The sequence below is a fragment of the Molothrus aeneus genome, chromosome 10, assembly GCF_037042795.1.
Source record: "Molothrus aeneus isolate 106 chromosome 10, BPBGC_Maene_1.0, whole genome shotgun sequence".
Lineage (NCBI taxonomy): Eukaryota > Metazoa > Chordata > Aves > Passeriformes > Icteridae > Molothrus > Molothrus aeneus.
In genome coordinates this window covers 10,575,087-10,595,243 of record NC_089655.1, presented here as the reverse complement: position 1 = coordinate 10,595,243, position 20,157 = coordinate 10,575,087, and the positions used below count along the sequence as shown (strand labels likewise).

Below are 20,157 nucleotides of genomic sequence, written 5' to 3'. Positions count from 1 at the left end.
AATAGCCAAATAATTAAAATCCCACTGTGGTGAAAAATTGGGCTTTTATTCAGAGCTGTTCTGTCTCTGAAATCTGATCTAGTTTCTGTCACTGCCCTGAAGGTCTGTAGCAATGTATAAAGCATATCACCTAACTTAGGACTGTTCCACTTCCTGACAGTAGCCAAATTACTATCCATGTAAGCACAGGCATTGTACTGTGCATTTTACCAGTATAAATATTTTCCATTATTGCCTTTCCCCTTTACCTTCTATGTTATTCCTAGCTAGATTTTGTATTCAGTTCATTCAAATTACCACTAGACTTTGCATTTCAGTCATGTCCTTTTTATGCCAGCAGTGACCTTCAGGCAGGGTTGGGTCCATGTTAGCTGGTTGAAGAGCAGTTCAGGGGATATTTTTCTGCAGATAAACAATGATGATTTTTTTCTTCTGGAATTTGGTTCTGTTTTCAGTCAATACACCTATGAATTTGATTTTTATAGTTATTACTTGCATTATTTGCTTTCAACAATTGAACTAGTGTGGATTTAAGTGTACATTCAGAAATGCCAGAATAATAGATTTCCATATTTTCTGCTTTGAGTATTTTCAGATATTTGACTCATGCTTGAGAATTGAACTTCCAAAATCACCTAAACGCATTTCACAGTGCAGTCAAAGATAGCACAAGGGCAACATGTTTTGGTGTATTTTAAACCTGCATATGTTCTTGAAGTGCTTTGTCACTTGAAACATTAGCCATCTGCCAGTAACCTCCTCTTTGGAAGGAAGATTACTGCAAAGGTTGTATTAGTGTCATTGTGTGACCTCAGATCTCCTTAAACCTTGTTAATCTGGTTTCAGAGTTACTTGAAAGATTTCACTGGGCTCGCTGGCTGATCTCCTCCTGGTAATAGTTAAAAGTCCTTGCAGATTCTTTTAAATCTGACCAAGATTTTATTACAACAGTACAGGCTTTGCTAATTTGCTAGGGAACCATTGCTGGAATTACATCCTTGCTCTTGAGGTTTCTGTTCTTTGCAGTTTCTGATGGTTTAGTTATCATCTACAGGAGGGACCTCTAGTACAGGATTCCACAGTGTTTGTTTTTAGGCTCTCTCTGTTCAGCATTGCTGAGCAGGTGTTCCTGACAAAGCCCATGAAGCAACTGAAGCCATAGGACAGCAACATGGGGAGGACAGAAGGCTTTTGCCTGTTCTTCATCTGTGCCCTGCCAGACCTGATTTTCCCTCCTGGTCTGTTGCAGAGTTTGTATGACAAAACTTAAAAGTCCAATCTTTAGGTTATTTCTTTTCTTTCCATCTTTCTAGCTCCCTTTTTTTTTTTTTTTTGTAAATGAGATTATTTTTCCCATACTTTTCATTCCATAATTCTGATGTAAGACTTATGGATATCTAAGGGAGATGCAGCGTTGAAAGTAATTTTTCCAGAACCTAATATTTTGAAGATGCCCCTAAAATCCAGGTGCCAGTTGTGACCAAAAAAATCCAAAAACTCTGGCATTCACAGAGCAATTGTGGCCTCCCCATGTTTTCTTAGTTCCATTGATATAAGTTCTGTTAACTCTGTAAGTAGATCTCTGTAGGATGCTCTGTGTGGGTTACTCACCTTTGTTTATTATTCTACTGTGATATTATGAGCTTTTTTACAATGTAAGATATTCCAGGGAATTTTAAGCCTGAAAAGTGATGGTCTGTACAAAAGGACCAAATACTTACTAAAAGCAATATAATTGAATGGGAAGGACAGTTGGTTCTTTTATTTGGAAGAGTTCTAGAATTTGAATATGCTTTTCTGACTTGCTTTAGGATACAATAACCATGCATTGTGTTACTACATACATCATGCATGTATATGTATAGATAGAAGCTGCAGTTACTGTAATTTATTAAAACATAATTCTTCCCTACATCTGATTAAAAGTTCCCTTGCAAGAATATCCTTTTCCTTGTATCTGTTTTTGGCATGGTGTTGCTTTAATAAATCATTGTCTCTCCTGCTAATGAGAAGTTTGTTCTTCTAAAAGATATTTCAGTTATTGAAACTCAATGAATGCGTGTTATGTTTAAGAGGTTGTTACATTTTACATACATGCTAACAGAGGAAAATAGGTCAGTTTGGGCTTTTTTTCTTGTCTTTTAGGCTAGCCAGCTCCTGATCTTTAGAAAATCTCTACTTTTCAAGCCAGATTCACTCAGAAAGGAGATAAGCACTGTCAGTTTCAGAAAATATTTTTGCAATTCACTGCCTTAAAAATTTATAGTATGATATTAGCTGAAGCATCTCTTTTCAGAGAATGTTAATAGGCAAAATTAGAGTTTATGGCGTAAGAAGTCTGTATTTTTATAATATTCATAGAATTAAAAAAGAAAGGAATATAGATCTCTTTGTGGCTTACTTTTGACTTGCTTTAGTTCTTAAAATTGCATGCATATCAGGATGCTTACTTATCAAACCCATTTATTTCTTTTAGGGTTTTTAGGAACCACATGCGAGGACAAAATAGACCCTTGTGCATCATCTCCGTGCCAGAACAATGGAACCTGCTATGCAGACAGACTTGCCTTCTCCTGCAGCTGTAGTCCTGGGTTTACAGGACCCACATGTGCTCAGCTGATCGATTTCTGTGCTCTGAACCCATGTGCGCACGGCATTTGTCGCAGCGTTGGAACCAGCTACAGATGCCTCTGTATCTCTGGTTTGTACCAACTTACATCCTCTGGAAATCTTCTAATATTTTTATATGTAGGTTCCATATATAGCTTAAAATGACTTCCTTTTCTTCTCAGTCTATAAAACAGATTGAGCAGATGTTCTATCTCTTTAGAGCAATGATAGGAATCTACACATTGCACTTGGAAAATCAAAAATTGCAGAGTGAGCACTGAAATACCCACTGAGATCCATATGGCTTGAGCGAACTCTACAGCTGTATTACAAAACTGCAGTCTGCAGGATAAATCTTTCCCAGGCAAGGCATCAGCACTGTTGGAATTACAAAATTTGGTAGAGAGAATGGAAAATGTGACACTGATCATTAGGGAAAAACAGACAAGGTGGCTGAACAAAGGTAGAGAAGGAAAAATATTGGTTATTCCAAAGGGTTGAGCTCTGCTCTCCATGTTTACATAAATTGTCTCTCTAGAGAAGGTCCAGTAGGGCTGCTCAGGTGAGTCCAGTGAGGAGACTCAGCTGGGAACTGTTTGACAGCACAGCCTGACATTCATGGAGTCTGTGTAGCAACTGGTTTAGCTCCAGATTTTTTTCATCCTTGTACCAATAAAACAGGATATTGGAGTGCTTACAGCTCCCTTTATCCATTTTAGCAATGATGATTAGTAGGTGAAGTAGCAGTTAAAATGTCTGATAACCAGTGCTACACATCCACTGCTGCTTAAGCACTTACAGAGTGAGCATCAATCTTTGTTTTCACTGGAATAATTTTGACATCTTTTTTTTTAGTCTGTTCATATGAAGCTATAAGCTTGAAAGCTGAAGAAATTAAGGATAAAGCAATTTTCCAGTGTACAAGGGATAAACTAAGGAGTGACATTTGATAGTTAGAAGCTCCGCTGTGGCATTCACGTTGCTCTACACTCCTTTCAGAGGAATACCTTCTCTCTGCTGCTTTCCCTTGTTTTCTGAGAAACCAGTCAGAATTCTTCATCTTTTCCATCTCAGTTTTCAGGATATGCATGTATCCCACCAATCTATTAATGGATATTTATGAATATGGGGATTTTGTAATGAAATTAACATATTCAGCATTTTTAGGTGGTGTCATAATTTTTCTGCTGTTTAGAGACATGAAAGAGACCATTAGAAATTTTTGGGAGAAACTCACAAATTACCAGAAGCTATGGAAATTTGTTGTTGGAGTTGACAGATTTATAGTTAAATTACATACCCTTTTATAAAGGAGAAAAATATGAAAGTGAAATGCAGACAACACCACAGTAATGTTAACTTATAATGCATTTGTTGACAGTACTTGTCATTAATAGTAGGAAAAACTAGACATTTATCTTTCCAAGAAAGCCTGGGAAGTTTTAATCTTCTTCAGCACGTTCTTTGCGTGTAGTTCAAACAAAGAAAAGCTAGTGAAATATTCTTGGTCAAATAAAAGGTTTTTTCAGAACTTTGTCACCTAAACCTGATTAGAATTTCATAGTTTGGTTTTTCCAAAATTATTCTGTCTCTCTGAGGACTTAAAAGTAGTCTTAGATCTCTCATCTTATGAAAACTTATTTTTGTTTGAACAATACTTATACTTTTAAAAATTAGAGATGAGACACCTTAGACATGGCATCCAGGAACACATGTGGCATTTATTTAGTTAAACTCTTTTGTCTTGCTCCATGTATGACATTTAAAAAAACCTATTTTTTCCAAACATTTTGTAGGGTGCTGTAAACTTCACTTTTAAAAATAATATTACTTTTTTCACATAGAGGTGAAACTAGAGGCAAAATTAAGAGAGCTCATCATTAATCTGTCAATAGTTTAAAAACTTGGGTAACTTATTTCAGAAGGTCATTTAAGAACTGCATCCAGATAGGCATCAAGATAGGGGTAGACAGAATGTTTCCTCCTTTTGTACCTTTCATGCCTTTTCCTTGTTATGAACATAACATTATGGGCTTTTGTTAACTCAGAGCAGCAGAATTTTAATCAATTATTTTCAGATATTTTTCCCATGATTTAAAAGCATAAAGGACAAGTGGCAGTCAACTTCAGTGTAGATCAGCACGTAGGAGGCACTGTGACTTACACTTTGCCCCTGGTTTGGGTAATTATTGAGTGTAAGGCAGGTAAGAGCAATTAAACTTGAGGATTCCTATGTTGCAATTCCTAAAAAAACCCAAACTAAAGTAATGACTACAAATCATAGCCCAATACATTTTTGGTATGTCTATCAAAAAGCAGTTTGCTAGAGGGGGTGAGTAATGTAGTTATGTCTCTGGGATATTAAGAAGCTGGATTCTATTTACAGTTTTGCCTGAAGAGACCTTGACAGTATCTGTTACATTACTTGTAAAGTGAATGAATAAAATTTGGGTACAGTTTAGAAGCATTATCAAGGGTTAATAATAAAGATATTACCAGGAAAGAAATGGTCTCTGCCTTGTGACCTTGAGGTTCTCTGACTTGCAGGCTCTCAGCATCTGTGCCTGCTCCTAGACCATTGGCTTCTTTGTACAGGAGGCTTTCAGACATATCCCTGAATTCCTACCCATTTTTTTTTTTTAGGTATTTTAATGGAAAGGCTGTTATATGACATTTTAGAATTTTCTTCTGTATTGATTATCTGACATGTCTGAAAAACAGTTTTATGACGTTTGGAATCTGTCACTTAAATTTTGTGTTCAGCTTTAGGATGGTATGGTCTTTTTTTTTTTTTAAGTATTTGACAGAGGATATAATTTTCTAATACAGAAACAAAGTGCCTAAGAGTTTTGCTTATACGTGTGACCTAACGCTGTCCTTCCTTTAAGCACTGTTTTACAGTGTCAGTTGGATTTTGGATTTTCGTCTGTGGTACTTCTGTCTCAAAAATTAAATAAAAGAGGAATTTTAAATTGTTCCAATTAGTCCAAGGTCTGTGCAAGTCTCCTTGCTTGGTAGGCAGTTTGGCTTCTTTGTTTCTTTGGCCAGTGTACAGATTGGAAGAATGATAAATGATAGTAGTTATACTTGCATAGCTACAAAATTTGCAGAACATGAACAACCAGACATTTGCTACTAATTTTTTTTGTGTGTGTGTGCTGGCTTTCATTGTGGGCTTTCATCTAATAGCTTGTAGAGGAAAGCTAATTTGTATAAGCTAACTTGGAAAGCAGTCTAATATTTTGAATGTTCCTATTTTCAGAGTGGAAGGAAAAGTGTGTAAGTTCTTTCCAAGTTGCACATGAATGTCTGCTGAGGGGCTCTGTGGAGCTCCCAAGCGTATGCAACCATACCTGCTTTGTACTGTGTGTGTGATTTTTCAATTGCACTTGAAACCTTACCTTAAATCTGTATTTCTATGCTTACACACCCCAATTATTAGCACTTATCACCTCACCCTTTACAGGTAACAAAGAAATACTTAATGTTTGGACATTAGATTCAGAGGTTGTTTCCTGTTTTACTTCTTACCTCATATTAAAGAACTAATTCTAATAAAAGTTCTTGTGCTCATTTGCTGGCTTCTCATCTGGTTGGTGAAACCAGTGGGAACCCTTTGTGTCTGTTTGTAGAATATTTATTTATTCCCTGGATCCCAAAACAGTTTCCTCCTCCTGATAAACGTTTTTACTCTTTATATGCAATTGTTTTATAAATTTCCAATGCAAATATTTAATATAGTATTTTTAGTTTTGTCTGATCCAAAGCAGAGAAATGTAGCTAGAAATTGCATGGCTTAAAATCACAGTAAGGTTTTGGATTTGGATTTTTTAAAGACACAGATTTTGAAACTGCACAGCACATGTACAGACATTAACACCTGCCTTCTATATGGATATATATGATGGCATATATAGAACATTTGGGAAAAAGAAAGAAGAGAGGAGTTTCATAAAAAGTGCTGCAGTGTATAAAATTGGCTGCAACTTTAGAAGTAGTACCATGGAGTATGTTCCCTTGATTTCACTGCTCATGCAGCTTAATAGATAGTTCTAGGAGCATAAGTTAATTTTAGTGCCTTTGCAGAGGCCAGAGCAAGATTTGTCTGCAGCAGTTGCAATTTTTCTTTTCTCTGTCTTTTCCATTCCCACATTTTGTAACTGGGGCAGGATATGTGAGCTCTGAAAGAAGTGACTTCAGGTTAATTCTAGTTCCTGACTGTCTCTGAGCCCTTTATTGCTTCTGTTTCCTCATCTTGTTTCCACTTCTACATTAAGACAACCTTTCATGCAATCTGATAATGGCTGGTGAGCATGGCTTCCTACCTTCCTGCCATCTGGAGTATTCTTCTCTCTTATTTAATTGCTGTATAAGCTCAGATTTAAGTGTACACATTTATTTCCTGGCTATATGACATGCAACAATAACACATTCGTGTTAGTGAACAGCCATAAGTATGAACTGATGCTGTTCCCTGCACAATAGAGCTGGCTTGCATTGTACCCCATCAGGCCTTCCCATAAAGATGGGATTTATGTTCTGCTGCCTTGATTGGGTGAAATGTTAAGTATGGATAAGCTCAGGGAGTCACTATTGAGGGGTTAATGTCTAAAAAGGCTAAAAAGATTTCAGCTTTGTTCTTTATTGATTTCTAAAGGGAGAGTAAGCTTTTGCCTCTTTCTTTTGTTAACCTGATAGTGCAGATATTCTTGAGAGATTATTCTGCTGTATCTTTTGCTCTTGAAGGCTTTGACAAACCCCATGTCTTCTTCTCATCAGCCTGTGTGACACAGATTGTGGGCTCCCTTTCCCATTTTCTCTGCAGTTTTTAACAGCTATGTACGAAGACAGTGCAGTTCAGCACGTAACTGAAGGCCATGCCTGGGCACAACGGGATTTTCTCTGTTCTCAGGTGTAGTTTTTTCTGCTGTTTTTATAATATGTTAGAAAGCAATGAGATTTTAATTCTATCAGGAAAATAACCTGCTCTCTTCGAGGCACCCTCCCAGTTGCTCAAGAAAGGGGAAGAAGAGTTTGGGGACCAAGAGGAGAATGGCAACAGATCTGTTTCTGCTTTTGTAAAATCCAGTAGCAGTGGGTAGTACCAGTGGGATGGCCACATAGAGGGAAAAGGGGTTACATAGGGACATCTCTATTTTAGGGTTTTTTTAGGTTCCCTATGCATTCCTCAGCCTCTGAAGAGAACACATAAGAATTGAACCTTCATTTTCAGGTTCTGCTTGAGTTCATGAAGATTCTAGTACTAAAGGTTTTTCCAGTTTCATGTGGCCTGGAAAAGATGCCCTTTTTTGAAGCTGCAATGCCTCCTGTGGGTTTTTTTTTTATCCTGTTCAGGACACAGTATATGGAGAAGTGTTGTTAATGTAGGTATATTTTCTTTCTTTCTGAATACATCCACAGAAATATTGCACACCACAAAAGAGGCAAGGAGCTGCATTTGGCATTGGCTGGGAACATAAAAAGCAGCAGAGTCGTAACACTTCTAGAAGGAGAGGAAGCAGCTACACTAAAATCCATTACTCTGAAGTGATTTATGAAAAATGCTCCTGTTTCAATCTCAATTCTTCAACAAAAATGTATAAATTATTTATGTAGTCTTTTTGAAGATATCTGTATGAATTCAGTGTACTACAGGGTTTATGTATCAGTATAATTTAAAAGCAGTAATACCAGGAGAAATGCTCATTAAGAATGACAAGGTAGCTCTTATTTCCCTGAGGAGAAGCATGCCTTTCCCTCAGGTGGTCCCACAGTGGAATGTTCTCCATCCCAGCAGTTCCAGCAGAAGGAGGCTGCTGGCCCCAGAATGAGGATGTGAGGGTGAAATTGTGTGTGGGTGAGACCTGCCCTCTCGTGGAGAGAGGAAACATCTTTCCTGGCTGTGTGCAGTGCCTGACAGCGTGGGCTGGCTGCAGCCTGAGGAGGTGATACCATCGTTCATATTGATTTTGGAAACCAGACAGCTATTTAGTCACAAATTCCCTTCCTTCTCTTGGAAAGGTGAGAAGTGGGAAACATTTTTTCCGAGAGTATCTCTTTACATTGGTGTTAAACACTGGGAATTCCCATCTGTTTTTCTTACTGATTCTCCCATCTGATTTTGGTGGTTTTTATGTGTTGGCTACAGATCTCACTACATAAGAATATTTCATATACTCATAAACTAGATAAACCTCATTGTAGGCTAGCAAGAAAATCCATAACATTTAGCATAATTAATTCTTTATTGCCTGGCTGACAGCTTTGGAGAAAGTGGTTCTGAAACGTTTCTTAATACCTTTCTAGCCCAACTATTTCCTATCAAAGGGAGATTTTTTGAGAATCATAATGGATGGTATTGTCTATATATCTTGACTAGTACTAACAGTTGTATCTTCAAAAAATTTTGTTTTGAATTATCCATTGTATGGAGGGAGAGGGTAAATGCAAATATTGTCTGAAGAGGCAGCATTTATCCTATTTTCTATTATTCTATGAGAATTTTGGGGAATATTTAGACCAGGATGCTAAATATAGATTGATTGCGACTTACTAGGAGAATATGCCCCTCTCTTTGGTTCTGTGTTCATGAAAGATACCCTCCTTTCATATCTGAATTTTGCTACTAACTAGAGATTACTTTAAGAAGTAAAATCACACTGAAGAATCTACACTTTGTATTTTAGGCCTTTTTCTTGGCATCTGTATTCATGCCCATTGCATATTTATTAATTGTATGTCCATTCATTTAATTTTTATTTTTTTTAATGTAATGAGGAAATCAAGCTTTTATAAGCACATGAACACAGTTCCAGTGCCTGGTATTATATCATAGACTACTCTAAGTCTCTAATTTCAACTACTGTTAAGACTATTGATTGTGTGGCACACTAAATCATGAAAAAGGTGCTGTTTTCATGTGAATTAACTCCTTCCTTCTTATCTCATAATACCAATTACTCAGTGGCTGTTAACAGGCCATGTAGCTTTTCTCTGCTTCTGCTTTCTATGTTTACCTAATCAGCCCATAGTACCTACCTATGGCTTGGAACTACTGTAAAGATGAAAGTACCTTAATGCTTCTGCAGTGCTTTGACATTGTACAGCATTAATGCTAAAACACGTAATCATTCTAACTCCTGTTATACAATTATTGTCTCTTGATGAACAGTGGCTTTGATGCAAGGATCCAAAGGAGCTGGGAGATAGTCAATATTCCTGTATTTCTTTTAACTGACCTCTGCCACCAGCCTCCATCCTTACACCTCATTGTGGTTTATCACTGGAGCTGGGAATTCTCTCAGAATACTGTGCTTCCAGTATTTTCTTGGTAATTTTCACCTGGGGAACAGATGCCTTTAAAATCAATGTCTTAACAAATATCAGTTTGCACAGTATATTTAAATAAACAAGCATCTCCCCACGGTCTATAGTTGCCTAATTGTTAATTTTTACTGCAAAGTGTTTCATAACTATTTTTGTTTCCCCTTCATATGATTTAGGTTACCATGGCCTTTACTGTGAGGAGGAATATAATGAATGCCTCTCTGCACCCTGCCAGAACGGAGCCACCTGCAGAGACCTCGTCAACAGCTACGAGTGCGTCTGCCTTGCTGAATATGAAGGTAGGCTGGGCTTTGCAATTGTTCTCTGCAGTTTTTGTGGCAGGTTCTGTTACAGAGATACCATATCCTGAGCAGAAATATATCCCTCATGTAAAATTAACAGAGACAAACGTCAGTATTGATCCTGATCCCTTAATCTTTATTCAAATTAATAGTTAAGATTTAGCTCCTCTGTGAATAATGCATGTCCTGGTCTGGGCACAAATGGATTTTTCTCTGTTTTTCTCAGGTATAGTTTTTTCTGCTTTTTTATGATATGTTAGAAAGTGATGAGATTAAAAAAAAAAACCATAACGTTAAATAGACTTTTTCATCAGTTGTTGTTGGAGCCTTTACACAGAGAGCTTTCAAATTATTTTTTATTTTCTCCAGTGAAGTGAGCTAAAACATAATAACGAAAGATTAGTATTTGAAATAGATTAGCACAAAGGAGTAAAAATAAAAGCTTTATCTTGATTGTTCATTTAGAGGACTGTAAAGCCCAGAGAGGGTAGTAGGTCTGTGACTGCATTTCCATGTTAACTGCAGCTATTCTTAGATCTGTGTTCAAATGGAATCTAGCTTTGGCATTTTTGAAGTAATTTATAAAATAGATGAGAATAGCATTTGTTTGGCTATACAAAATCTTTTCTCTCGCAGCAGATTTCAGCTCTAAACAAATTAGCACATATCAGTGGTCTGTGAGAAGTCCTTGTGGGGAAGGCTAAAGTGACGCTTTTTTAGTGTATTCTGTGTTGAATCGTGAGGACACTTTGAATGTCACTTTACATGCTATTAGGATTATAAAGAAATAAATATTCTAACAGAATGACTGTGTTTTAAGGAACATTGCTCTAGCATTTTCTCATTAAGCATATCAATCCTTATCTGTGCTGATAAGTAACGCTCACTTAACAGCTGCTTGAGGCTAAATATGTGTTTCACACTGGTGATTGCACTGCTCTTTAACTATAGATACAGAATTCATCATTTTAGAGGCCTGGTGAGGAAATGACCCTTAGCTTTTCATGACAGTTTAAGCAGCACTTAATCATAATGTTCACCATAATATTTATCTTCTCACCCGACCTGTTGGTGGAGCTGCAAGCACTGTGTGCACAGCACATCGCGCTGGAAATGAAAGCAGGGGGCATCTGGTCCTGGAAGCAGCTTCTGCTGATCACTGAGCTCCCATCATTGCAGTACTTGGGGAGCTCAGTGGCACCATATAACTTTTATCTGAATAGTAGACCCCAAGACATAATGCATGTAGCAGTGGCATTAGATTCTCTCTCCTGGTCCCTAGGTGGGAATATGCTGTGTTACATGTTTTGTATACCAGGTGCAGCTTGCACTGTCTTCTGCAGGGCAAACCTGCTGGATTCACAAGACCTACACTGGGCATGAAAGAGTGAAGGTAGTGGCATGAAGTAGAGCCATCCAGTTATGTATTTTTAACCATACATTTAAAAATTATTTTTTTTATTACCTTAGTAATATTCCTCATTTCCAGCAACAAGTAATGAGAGGCATCTGAATGCTTATCTATGGTATTAAATAAGTTATTACATAAAATTCTTAGTCAAGACAATTATTGTTGACATGTTACTGAAGAATTTTAGGTAACTGATCTGTTTATGCTTCAGTACATGGATTTTCGTAGACATCCAATAGTTCTAAGCAGAAATTGCCTCTCCTAGCCCAAAGCTGTGGGAAGAGCAGAGAGGAGGCACATGTGTAAAAAGTTTAGCCAGCATAAACCATGTGGCTTTAGTGGCATCATTAGCCCAGAAGGACAGGTTTGGAGTCTGCACACTCATCCTGGTGAAGTCAAGTTATCACATGTACTGATTCCATGCTGCCCATATCAGTCATGTCAATGGCAATTACTGATTTTTCCTTTTCAGGAAGGCACTGTGAATTATACAAAGATCCTTGTGTTAACATCAACTGCCAGAACGGTGGCACTTGTGACAGTGAAGGTCTGAATGCTACGTGCATTTGTGCACCTGGATATGCAGGCAAGTGATTTGTGTGTTACACAGAACATCTAGCTGTCATTGTTCACTGTGTCTATAGGAAGACAAATACCAAGTAAGACTGTGTCTGTTCAAGAAAGGAATTAATGTGGGCTTTGCTGTATTGTGAGCAGTCTAGTGACAATGAAAAACTTTTGATATTACTTACATCTGCTTCGAACTTTGTAGCAAAAAAGGTCTGTTACTAAAGTGACTTCACAAAGCTAACAGCTATTTAACATGGCTTATGACCTTGCTACTTGAGACTAGACTGCATTTTAAAAATAGTGTTTTGAAGATTTCCAGGTAACCCACTATACTAATTGGACACTGTTGAAAATGAAAAATATTTTAACAGTGACCTTAGTTTCTGTGTGCTCAAGAAACCTCTTATTCCATTATCTTAATATGCAATTGCTGAAAGCCCTAAAGTACTTGTTATGAATCAATTTACACTTTCAGAGTACTGGTAAGAAACTCATTTAATCTTTTGGCCTTGTACTTAGACTGATGTGATTGGCATAATCCAAATATCTGATGTCAAGATAATTTACAATGTAATGTTCTGTTAGTCATGTAAGGTAATATACAATGTGAGAGTAATAGGTAAACCCATTCATAGCTGGTTTATAGGTCAAATTGTACTTTTTGATCTCTTCCAGCTAAAGACATTCTTTGGAAAAGAATTAGCTTTCCATTGTACCCTGTCAGTTTCTCAGGCACTGATTATCTACATAATTGCATAGCATATCAGAATATCCATGATTGTCTGTTATACCACATTTCTTGGGATGGAAATTATATTTAGAGAAATGAGACAGAGTCTGTGTGAGGTTATCAAGTCCCTTAGTCCTCAGGCTTTATTTTCACCCTGTTGAATAAGGATAATACTTCCTTCTTGGAATTCTTTTGATGTTCTGAGAATAAAGATGTATTGCACTATAAGGAGCTTTGCAGCAAGAGAGAAGTTCAATGACTGAGGATGTACTTGCTACATCAGGCACCTGTCATACATAATTCTGGTTTTGGGTTTCTTTCCCTATGAAAGGTGAAGACTGTGAAATTGATGTAAATGACTGTGACAGCAACCCATGTCACCATGCTGGAACTTGCATAGATCAGCCTGGTGGTTACACCTGCCATTGTCCTCATGGATGGGTCGGTGCAAACTGTGAAATACGTAAGTTTTGGAGGTCTCTAAGCATTTCTAAAAACTGTAAGTTACATTAAAGGAACTTTTTCTTTATCTCTAAATACCTATCTGCACAAATACTCTGAATCATATGTAAATGAACAAAATCATGGTAAATTCATTTTATTTTTGGCCATAGCATTTCAAAAGTGGTTGTGAAAGGTAAAAACTTCTTTTTCTGGGCACCCTACTTTGAGATGTGTCAGACTAGACTGTCAGGGATGTTGTCGCAGAGCTGGGCACTTGGTTTGCATTTTAACTGTGCTCATGCTTCACAGCCTCTCTGCACACTTTGGGTCAAGTGTGTTCCATAGCAGTATAAGCACATTCCTAACAGGCTTGTATTGAGTTCTGAGCACCTGCAGCTCTAGTGATGTCTCAGCAAAACAACTTGGAACTTGCTTACCTAAGGAAACTGGTGTAATTCTTCTGTAATTTGTGTGTGCAGGCATTTAACAACTTTTTCAGGAATAACTACATAGGCTAATTTCCACCAAATTTGTTAGAAAGAAGAAGGGGTCCAAGACCAAATCTTTCCAAAGCATTCAGTAAGACTTAAGAGAGGTTCCACTGGAAGGAACAGCTTCAATGTGGTCTTCTTTCTCATTTTAGAGAGAAACTTCACTGTAAGGGCATCCTTATGGCACAGTGGAGAGTCCAGGAGAGGCAGAAAGGATGAAGTAGCCATGTGAAGATCTTTGTACTCACTGTCTTTCCCTGAGTTGTGAATTAAGAAGCTGATGGGAACTTACTTCTAATCATCTCTAGATAGGCCATATCCAGCTCTTTTATAAACAGGTGCAGCACTTCTGAACTCACTGGAGACAATGACAATGGAGACTTGAGACAATGGTGCAGTGGAATCCTTTGAGCTCTAAAGTTTGAATCTATCAGTAAATGTGCTTCTGTTCATCTTTCCAGTTCTCTTTGTCATATTTATTTTATTTCAGCAGTTTGTACATAATGGTAATAATGTGATGGAAATTAAATTTAAACATGGCATACTGACTTTGTATTGGACTGTCCCTCTGAATGCCAGAAAAAGACACAAAGCCAGACTTATCAAGAAACTGGTGTTTGGGTGGCATTTGACTAAGTAGATCACATTTTATCCTTTGTGATTTTCTGTTCCTGACCATGAAGGAGGCTATTGCTACTTAATCATTTTTGTAGAACCACCCTATTTATAGTTTTTTCACCAGCTGGTTTAGCTGCTTGAAGTGACTACCTTAACAGGATTTCAGGGTTATCTTCTTGTCAGACTGTTCTTTTTAATTTCCAAGTGTTGTATATACAACAAACTAGATAAGATGTATGTTGTCTGGATGAATTGTGATATTTTTTAATATCATCTTATGATCCTTACCAGTATTAGCAATTCCAATTAAATAGGATTAAATTGGTCTTAATTATAAAGAGGATATTCTTTCTTTCAAAATTAAATGCATTTCCCTAAAAAGTTAATGGAGCATTCACTGTAAAAATGCTTACAAATGTCTCATATGAATTCTCTAATGCCTGCTGGTTATTTGTTAATATCATTACCTTTGCCACATTAGTAATTATTAATGTAGTTACTGAGGTAAGCCAAACCATGTGGTTACTTGAAAACTGACATTATGAAGAATTTCTAGTATTGACCATGGTGTGCATTGAAATCTTATTCCTAATTAATTTTATGAATTTTAATATAACAACTGAAAATGCTGTGATTTTGGGCTGTCATATGCTATTTCTAATCTCTGGAGTATAAGATGTTAATCTTTATATTTTGATACGGTGAGGAAAAAGGGAAGAAATTTTTCTCATCTTTGTCATCCAAAGATGGAAGACATGGAATCTAAATCAGAGATGTCTTGCAATATATCTGCACACATTAGATCTGAATTCAGCCTAGTCTGACAGCCTGACAGAAAACACTGTGTGTGACAAATGTGCTGCAGAACAGAAATAGAAGCCCATCCCAAACTGCCCAGAGCACAGCTGGATTCCCTCCCTCATATCCTCACTGGGCAAACTGCAGTAACAGAGCCTTAGGAACATTAAATCACTGAATGATTCAGGCTGATCAAAACTTTACTGACCTCTGAAGAAGATAAGAGAAACAAACAGCCAGTCCTTAAACTCAGCTCCCATTTGTGGACAAAGTCTGAGCACCCCTGAGCTGGGAGGTGCTCCAGGACAGCTTTCACTATTGTGACAAAGAGCAGCCATTTCCCCAAACTCTGCCCATCTGAATCCCACATGTTACAGCTTTGGCCTTTCTCACCACCTGCCTCTAAAACAGATTTTTTTTTCCTGTCCTTGTACATTTCCTGTATTTCTACTGTAGATCCAGATTTTATCCACTGCTGCTGAACTGGAGATTTCAGCTCAGGTGCTTGAATTATCTGCCATCATCAGCATCTTTGAGAGGTGGCTTCTGAGAATATCTTAACCTCCCAAAGCATGTACTTGGAAGCCCTGTGCCCAGCCTGTTTGTGATTGAGGAAAGGGAGATTCTAAATCAGTGCAAAGCAGAAGTACATTTGAAAAAGGAACAGGCACCAACTAGAAATAACTTTTGCAGAGTGCTACATTTCTGTAGTCAGGATGATTCAAGTCTGTTCCTGTTTTGAAATAATATGAGACCATAGGCTGCCAAAAATGAACCCTGGAGGGAAGTACAGGTTAATTAGAAATATTCTGACCCATGCTAGAGAGAAACAGATCTGAGGACATAGGCAATTGATAGAAAATCTGTTTGGCATAGATAAAGTTTGGGGATCAAGAATATTTATATAGAAGATCTGGAATACATAAATGCAGGAAGCCTCTTCCAGATTGGCTTTACTTTAAGGTCTGCTTTGAGAATCTCAGGGAAATTATGCTTGGGAAAAGACTCCAATGAGCTCCCTACTGTAGGTATCCTTTTTGTCCTTGAAATGCTGAAGTCTCTGCAGTTTGGTGGAGATAGGCATAAGAAAGTCTGCGTTTCAAATTACAGAGCAAGTGTGTTTAGTACATCTTAAATAACACATTTTAGTGGAAGACTTCACTATTGGAACAAACTGCACAAGAGAACTGGTTGTTTCCTAGAAGCTTTTGCATAAAACCTGCCTGCCTTTAGAGAGCCTGTAATATAAAAATAACATAATGCAAGAATAACTGGATTTTCTGTTACTTGGGTTACACAGGAGATCAAGCTAGATAGGTGTTCCTATATGACCTTAAAAATCAGCAGAAAAAAGTGGGTGAAGGTTCAACATAGTACTATTCAAAATTGTTGCATGTCAGGCCTGGTGGTGTATTGGTAACAGAGCCTGGGAAAGTTCAAATTACCTCTCTCCATAGTTTCAAAAGTCTTAGCTATTGAAAATGCATATCTTAAAGTAGTTCTATTCAGCAGGACGGATATAAATTATTAATTAATGATAACCTTATATTTCTTACTGGCAGATCTGCAGTGGAAGTCTGGGCATATGGCAGAGAGCCTGACCAACATGCCTCGTCACTCCCTGTACATCATCATCGGGGCGCTGTGCGTGGCCTTTGTGCTGATGCTGATCATCCTCATCGTGGGCATCTGCCGCATCAGCCGCATCGAGTACCAGGGCTCCTCCAGGCCAGCCTACGAGGAGTTCTACAACTGCAGGAGCATTGACAGCGAGTTCAGCAGTGCCATCGCCTCCATCCGACACGCCAGGTTCGTGCTGGGGATGCTGATGTCCTGGCAGCTGTGCTCAGGTGCCATTCAGTCCGTGCATGGTGCCCCCAAGTGCTGTTGGCAGAGCCAGCGCGCTACTCTGCTGGGAAAGCACCAGCACTGCTCACTGCTCTCACCTGAGGCCATGTGGGTGTGCTCACAGGGACAAGGGAAGAGATGAGAATCTGGACTCCATGTTTCAGAAGGCTGATTTAATACTTTATGATATAATATATATTAAAAGAAAACTCTATACTAAAACTACGCTAAAGAATAGAAGAAAGGATTTCATCAGAAGGCTAGCAAGGAATAGAAAGGAATGGAAATAAAATCTTGTGACTGACCAGAGAGTCTGAGACAGATGGACTGTGATTGGCCATTAATTAAAAACAACTGCATGAGACAAATCAAAGATGCACCTGTTGCATTCCACAGCAGCAGATAATTATTGTTTACATTTCATTTGAGGCCTCTCAGCTTCTCAGGAGAAAAAATCCTAACAAAAGGATTTTTCATAAAATATGTCTGTGACAATGTGTGACAATACAGCAAAACTCCTTGAAAACAGAGTTATTCTGACTTTATTTGGTGTAACTGGTAAAGTGGGACAGATGCAGAGTTCTTAGCCTGTCAGATCTGTTAGGAATGTAAAGATTCTTTAACTGCTACGCACAAGTAATATGATCAGACAGGCAAGGCACATTGATTTTTGTGACTGATTTACCAGATTATTCAGTGAGAAGCTCTTCACATCACTCATTTTTGTGCTCCTATTTGCCTTTCTTACTTGCTTTCCTAGAGACAGTAGTTTTTTAACTTTGAAATTTAATGGAGCACTTGCAAGGCAGGGCATTGAGTGTCAGAATAATCCAAAAGCAGAAGTGGAAAGGATTTGAGAGCTCAAGTGTAAGCCATGGCACTAATATGGCATTAAATATACCTAGCTCCCTGCCAACAATTGTGTTTAAAAACTTCCAAAGGAGTTGAGTAGATTTAGAAAGGGCTTTCCTAAAATTTAACCTGGATTTTCTTTGCTATTAACCTGGCTGCTTCTTTCTTACTGCTCTTCAGGCTGTCATGAAGGATAATGTATCACGTTCTTATCACTTGTATATCAGGTGCTGAGCCCTCCCCACTTCTCTTATATGATGAAAACAAACAAATCGAAACAACTTTTTTTCTTTCCTAGGTTTAACTAGCCCATTCTTTCAGTATCCCCTCCCAGATCATGTCAGCTTTCTTATTGCCTTCCTGGGACACACTCCAGATAATATTTATCTTCTTTTTCTTTTTTGAAGGGGAGTCCCTAAAACAGGAAGTAGTTCTCTCTCTGAAGATTTAGGTGCACCAAATAAACTGAGTAATCGCCTCCTGCATCTTATATATGGCATTCCTGTTCAGGCATCTGAAAAATAAACTTGCTTGGTTTTTGGTTTTCTTTTCTTTTCTTTTTTTTTCCTTTCTAGTGACAAATGACATACTTTTGTGACCTGTGAGACCTTTTCCTCACCCCAAGATCCACTGTGTCATTTTGCTTCCTAGCCAGTATGGTTTCTTCTGTGTTTGACACCTCTCTTAATAGGGTGGAACTTTCATTTTTGGTGTTTCTTTTTCCCCATTTCTTCAATTTGTCAGGATCACTTCCAATTCCAACAGAGTATTCATGTGTGTTACCATTAAAATGCTCTTAAAACAACTGAGGGAGACATGTTCCTGTGCACTAACATGGAGAAATATGTGCATATTGGTTGGTGATTGCTGGTAATTCATTTTCTGAGTGCTCCAGTTCTGTTTCAATGAAGATGAAATAGGTTAAATTGTACCACTGCTGAAGTCATCAAAATTATGTGAAATGGGTGAGGCGTTCCCCCAGGCTCAGTTAATCACATCACAGCTTTGAGTAGTAGCTCTTCAAAGTGTTCCAACTTCAAAAAAATTCTTAGACTGGGATGGATTAATGATGGTTTTTCAAATCCATATTATGTAGTTAGAAATTACGTTATTGTCCATTGAGGGTTTCCCTATCTTGGAAAAGGTATTTCTACTTAAAGCAAATGAAATGTTTTAATTCCAAATAATTTTCAGTGCCTCCAACAATGTGATGCCTTATAAAAATCCAAGATAGACCTGCCAAGTAAGGTAATTCATGGAGGTTTATTGTGGAGATTGTTGTGTATATTTTGGGTTCAGAAAGATATAAACTGTTTTGGTCATTTCAATCCAGGAAAAGGAGCAAAACTTTTATAGGTTTTTTTCATAAATTTTTATATCTACATATTTAAAGATCTGAATTTTCAGAATTGCTGAATCTAAGAAATCTACTTTCAAATAACAGGAAGTTCAGCCTTTTCTGAAAATAATTCCCTTTCACAGTTAGACACCAAAACTTACTAGTAATATTGGAAAATGGAGGCCAAGGGAAAAGTTAGTAGATTATTTTCTTTAAAGGGAAGGTTTCTGATAAAGTCAGCAGGTGTATGGGGGTGTGGATGCCTGTTAAACCATCAGTAAATTATTTTAAAATTGCTTGTTCGTGTTTCTCAGCATTTTTTTCCTAGATAATTTTTTTAGTAATTTGATCTTTACTAATCAAGGTATTTGCTGTAAGACAAAACCATTGTGCTTGCGGATCATTACTAATAAATGTCTACTTCTAGGGAATATTTCTAAGAGTAGCAGATCAGAACTAGGTAGTTTTCTGAGCAGAAAAAGCACAGTTGTCTTTAGCATCCATTATACAGAAAGTAAAGACAAAAAAATTGTTTTGCAGACAAAAAAAGTCCTTTTATGTTAAAATGTATACATTCTAAAGCTGGAAGAGAGCAGTGTAATGAAATAGTTGGCTAATAGGCTGCTGGCTATGGCAGCCATAAAATGTCATTGAAATGGAACCAAGATCTGTTATTGAAACAAAATTGTTCACTTTAGAAAAGCATTCACACTGAGTTCATGAATTATCTGGTGACAGACTATGCTGCAGTTAGTTCTGTGTGTGCCCAGATATCAGTAGCTTTCATGCACCACTTACAGTGGAGTTTATTTAATTCC

General features: G+C 37.6%; 1 protein-coding gene across 1 annotated transcript in view; it reads left to right on the top strand.

The window, feature by feature from the left end:
- Positions 1-20,157, top strand: part of DNER (delta/notch like EGF repeat containing) — a 108,578-nt gene that overhangs the window by 84,724 nt on the left and 3,697 nt on the right. Inside the window, exons 8-12 of the mRNA XM_066556649.1 lie at positions 2,477-2,701; positions 10,113-10,235; positions 12,122-12,235; positions 13,281-13,412; positions 16,863-17,109. Of these exons, the coding sequence (XP_066412746.1) occupies positions 2,477-2,701; positions 10,113-10,235; positions 12,122-12,235; positions 13,281-13,412; positions 16,863-17,109 (841 nt within the window). The remainder of the gene's footprint in view (positions 1-2,476; positions 2,702-10,112; positions 10,236-12,121; positions 12,236-13,280; positions 13,413-16,862; positions 17,110-20,157) is intronic.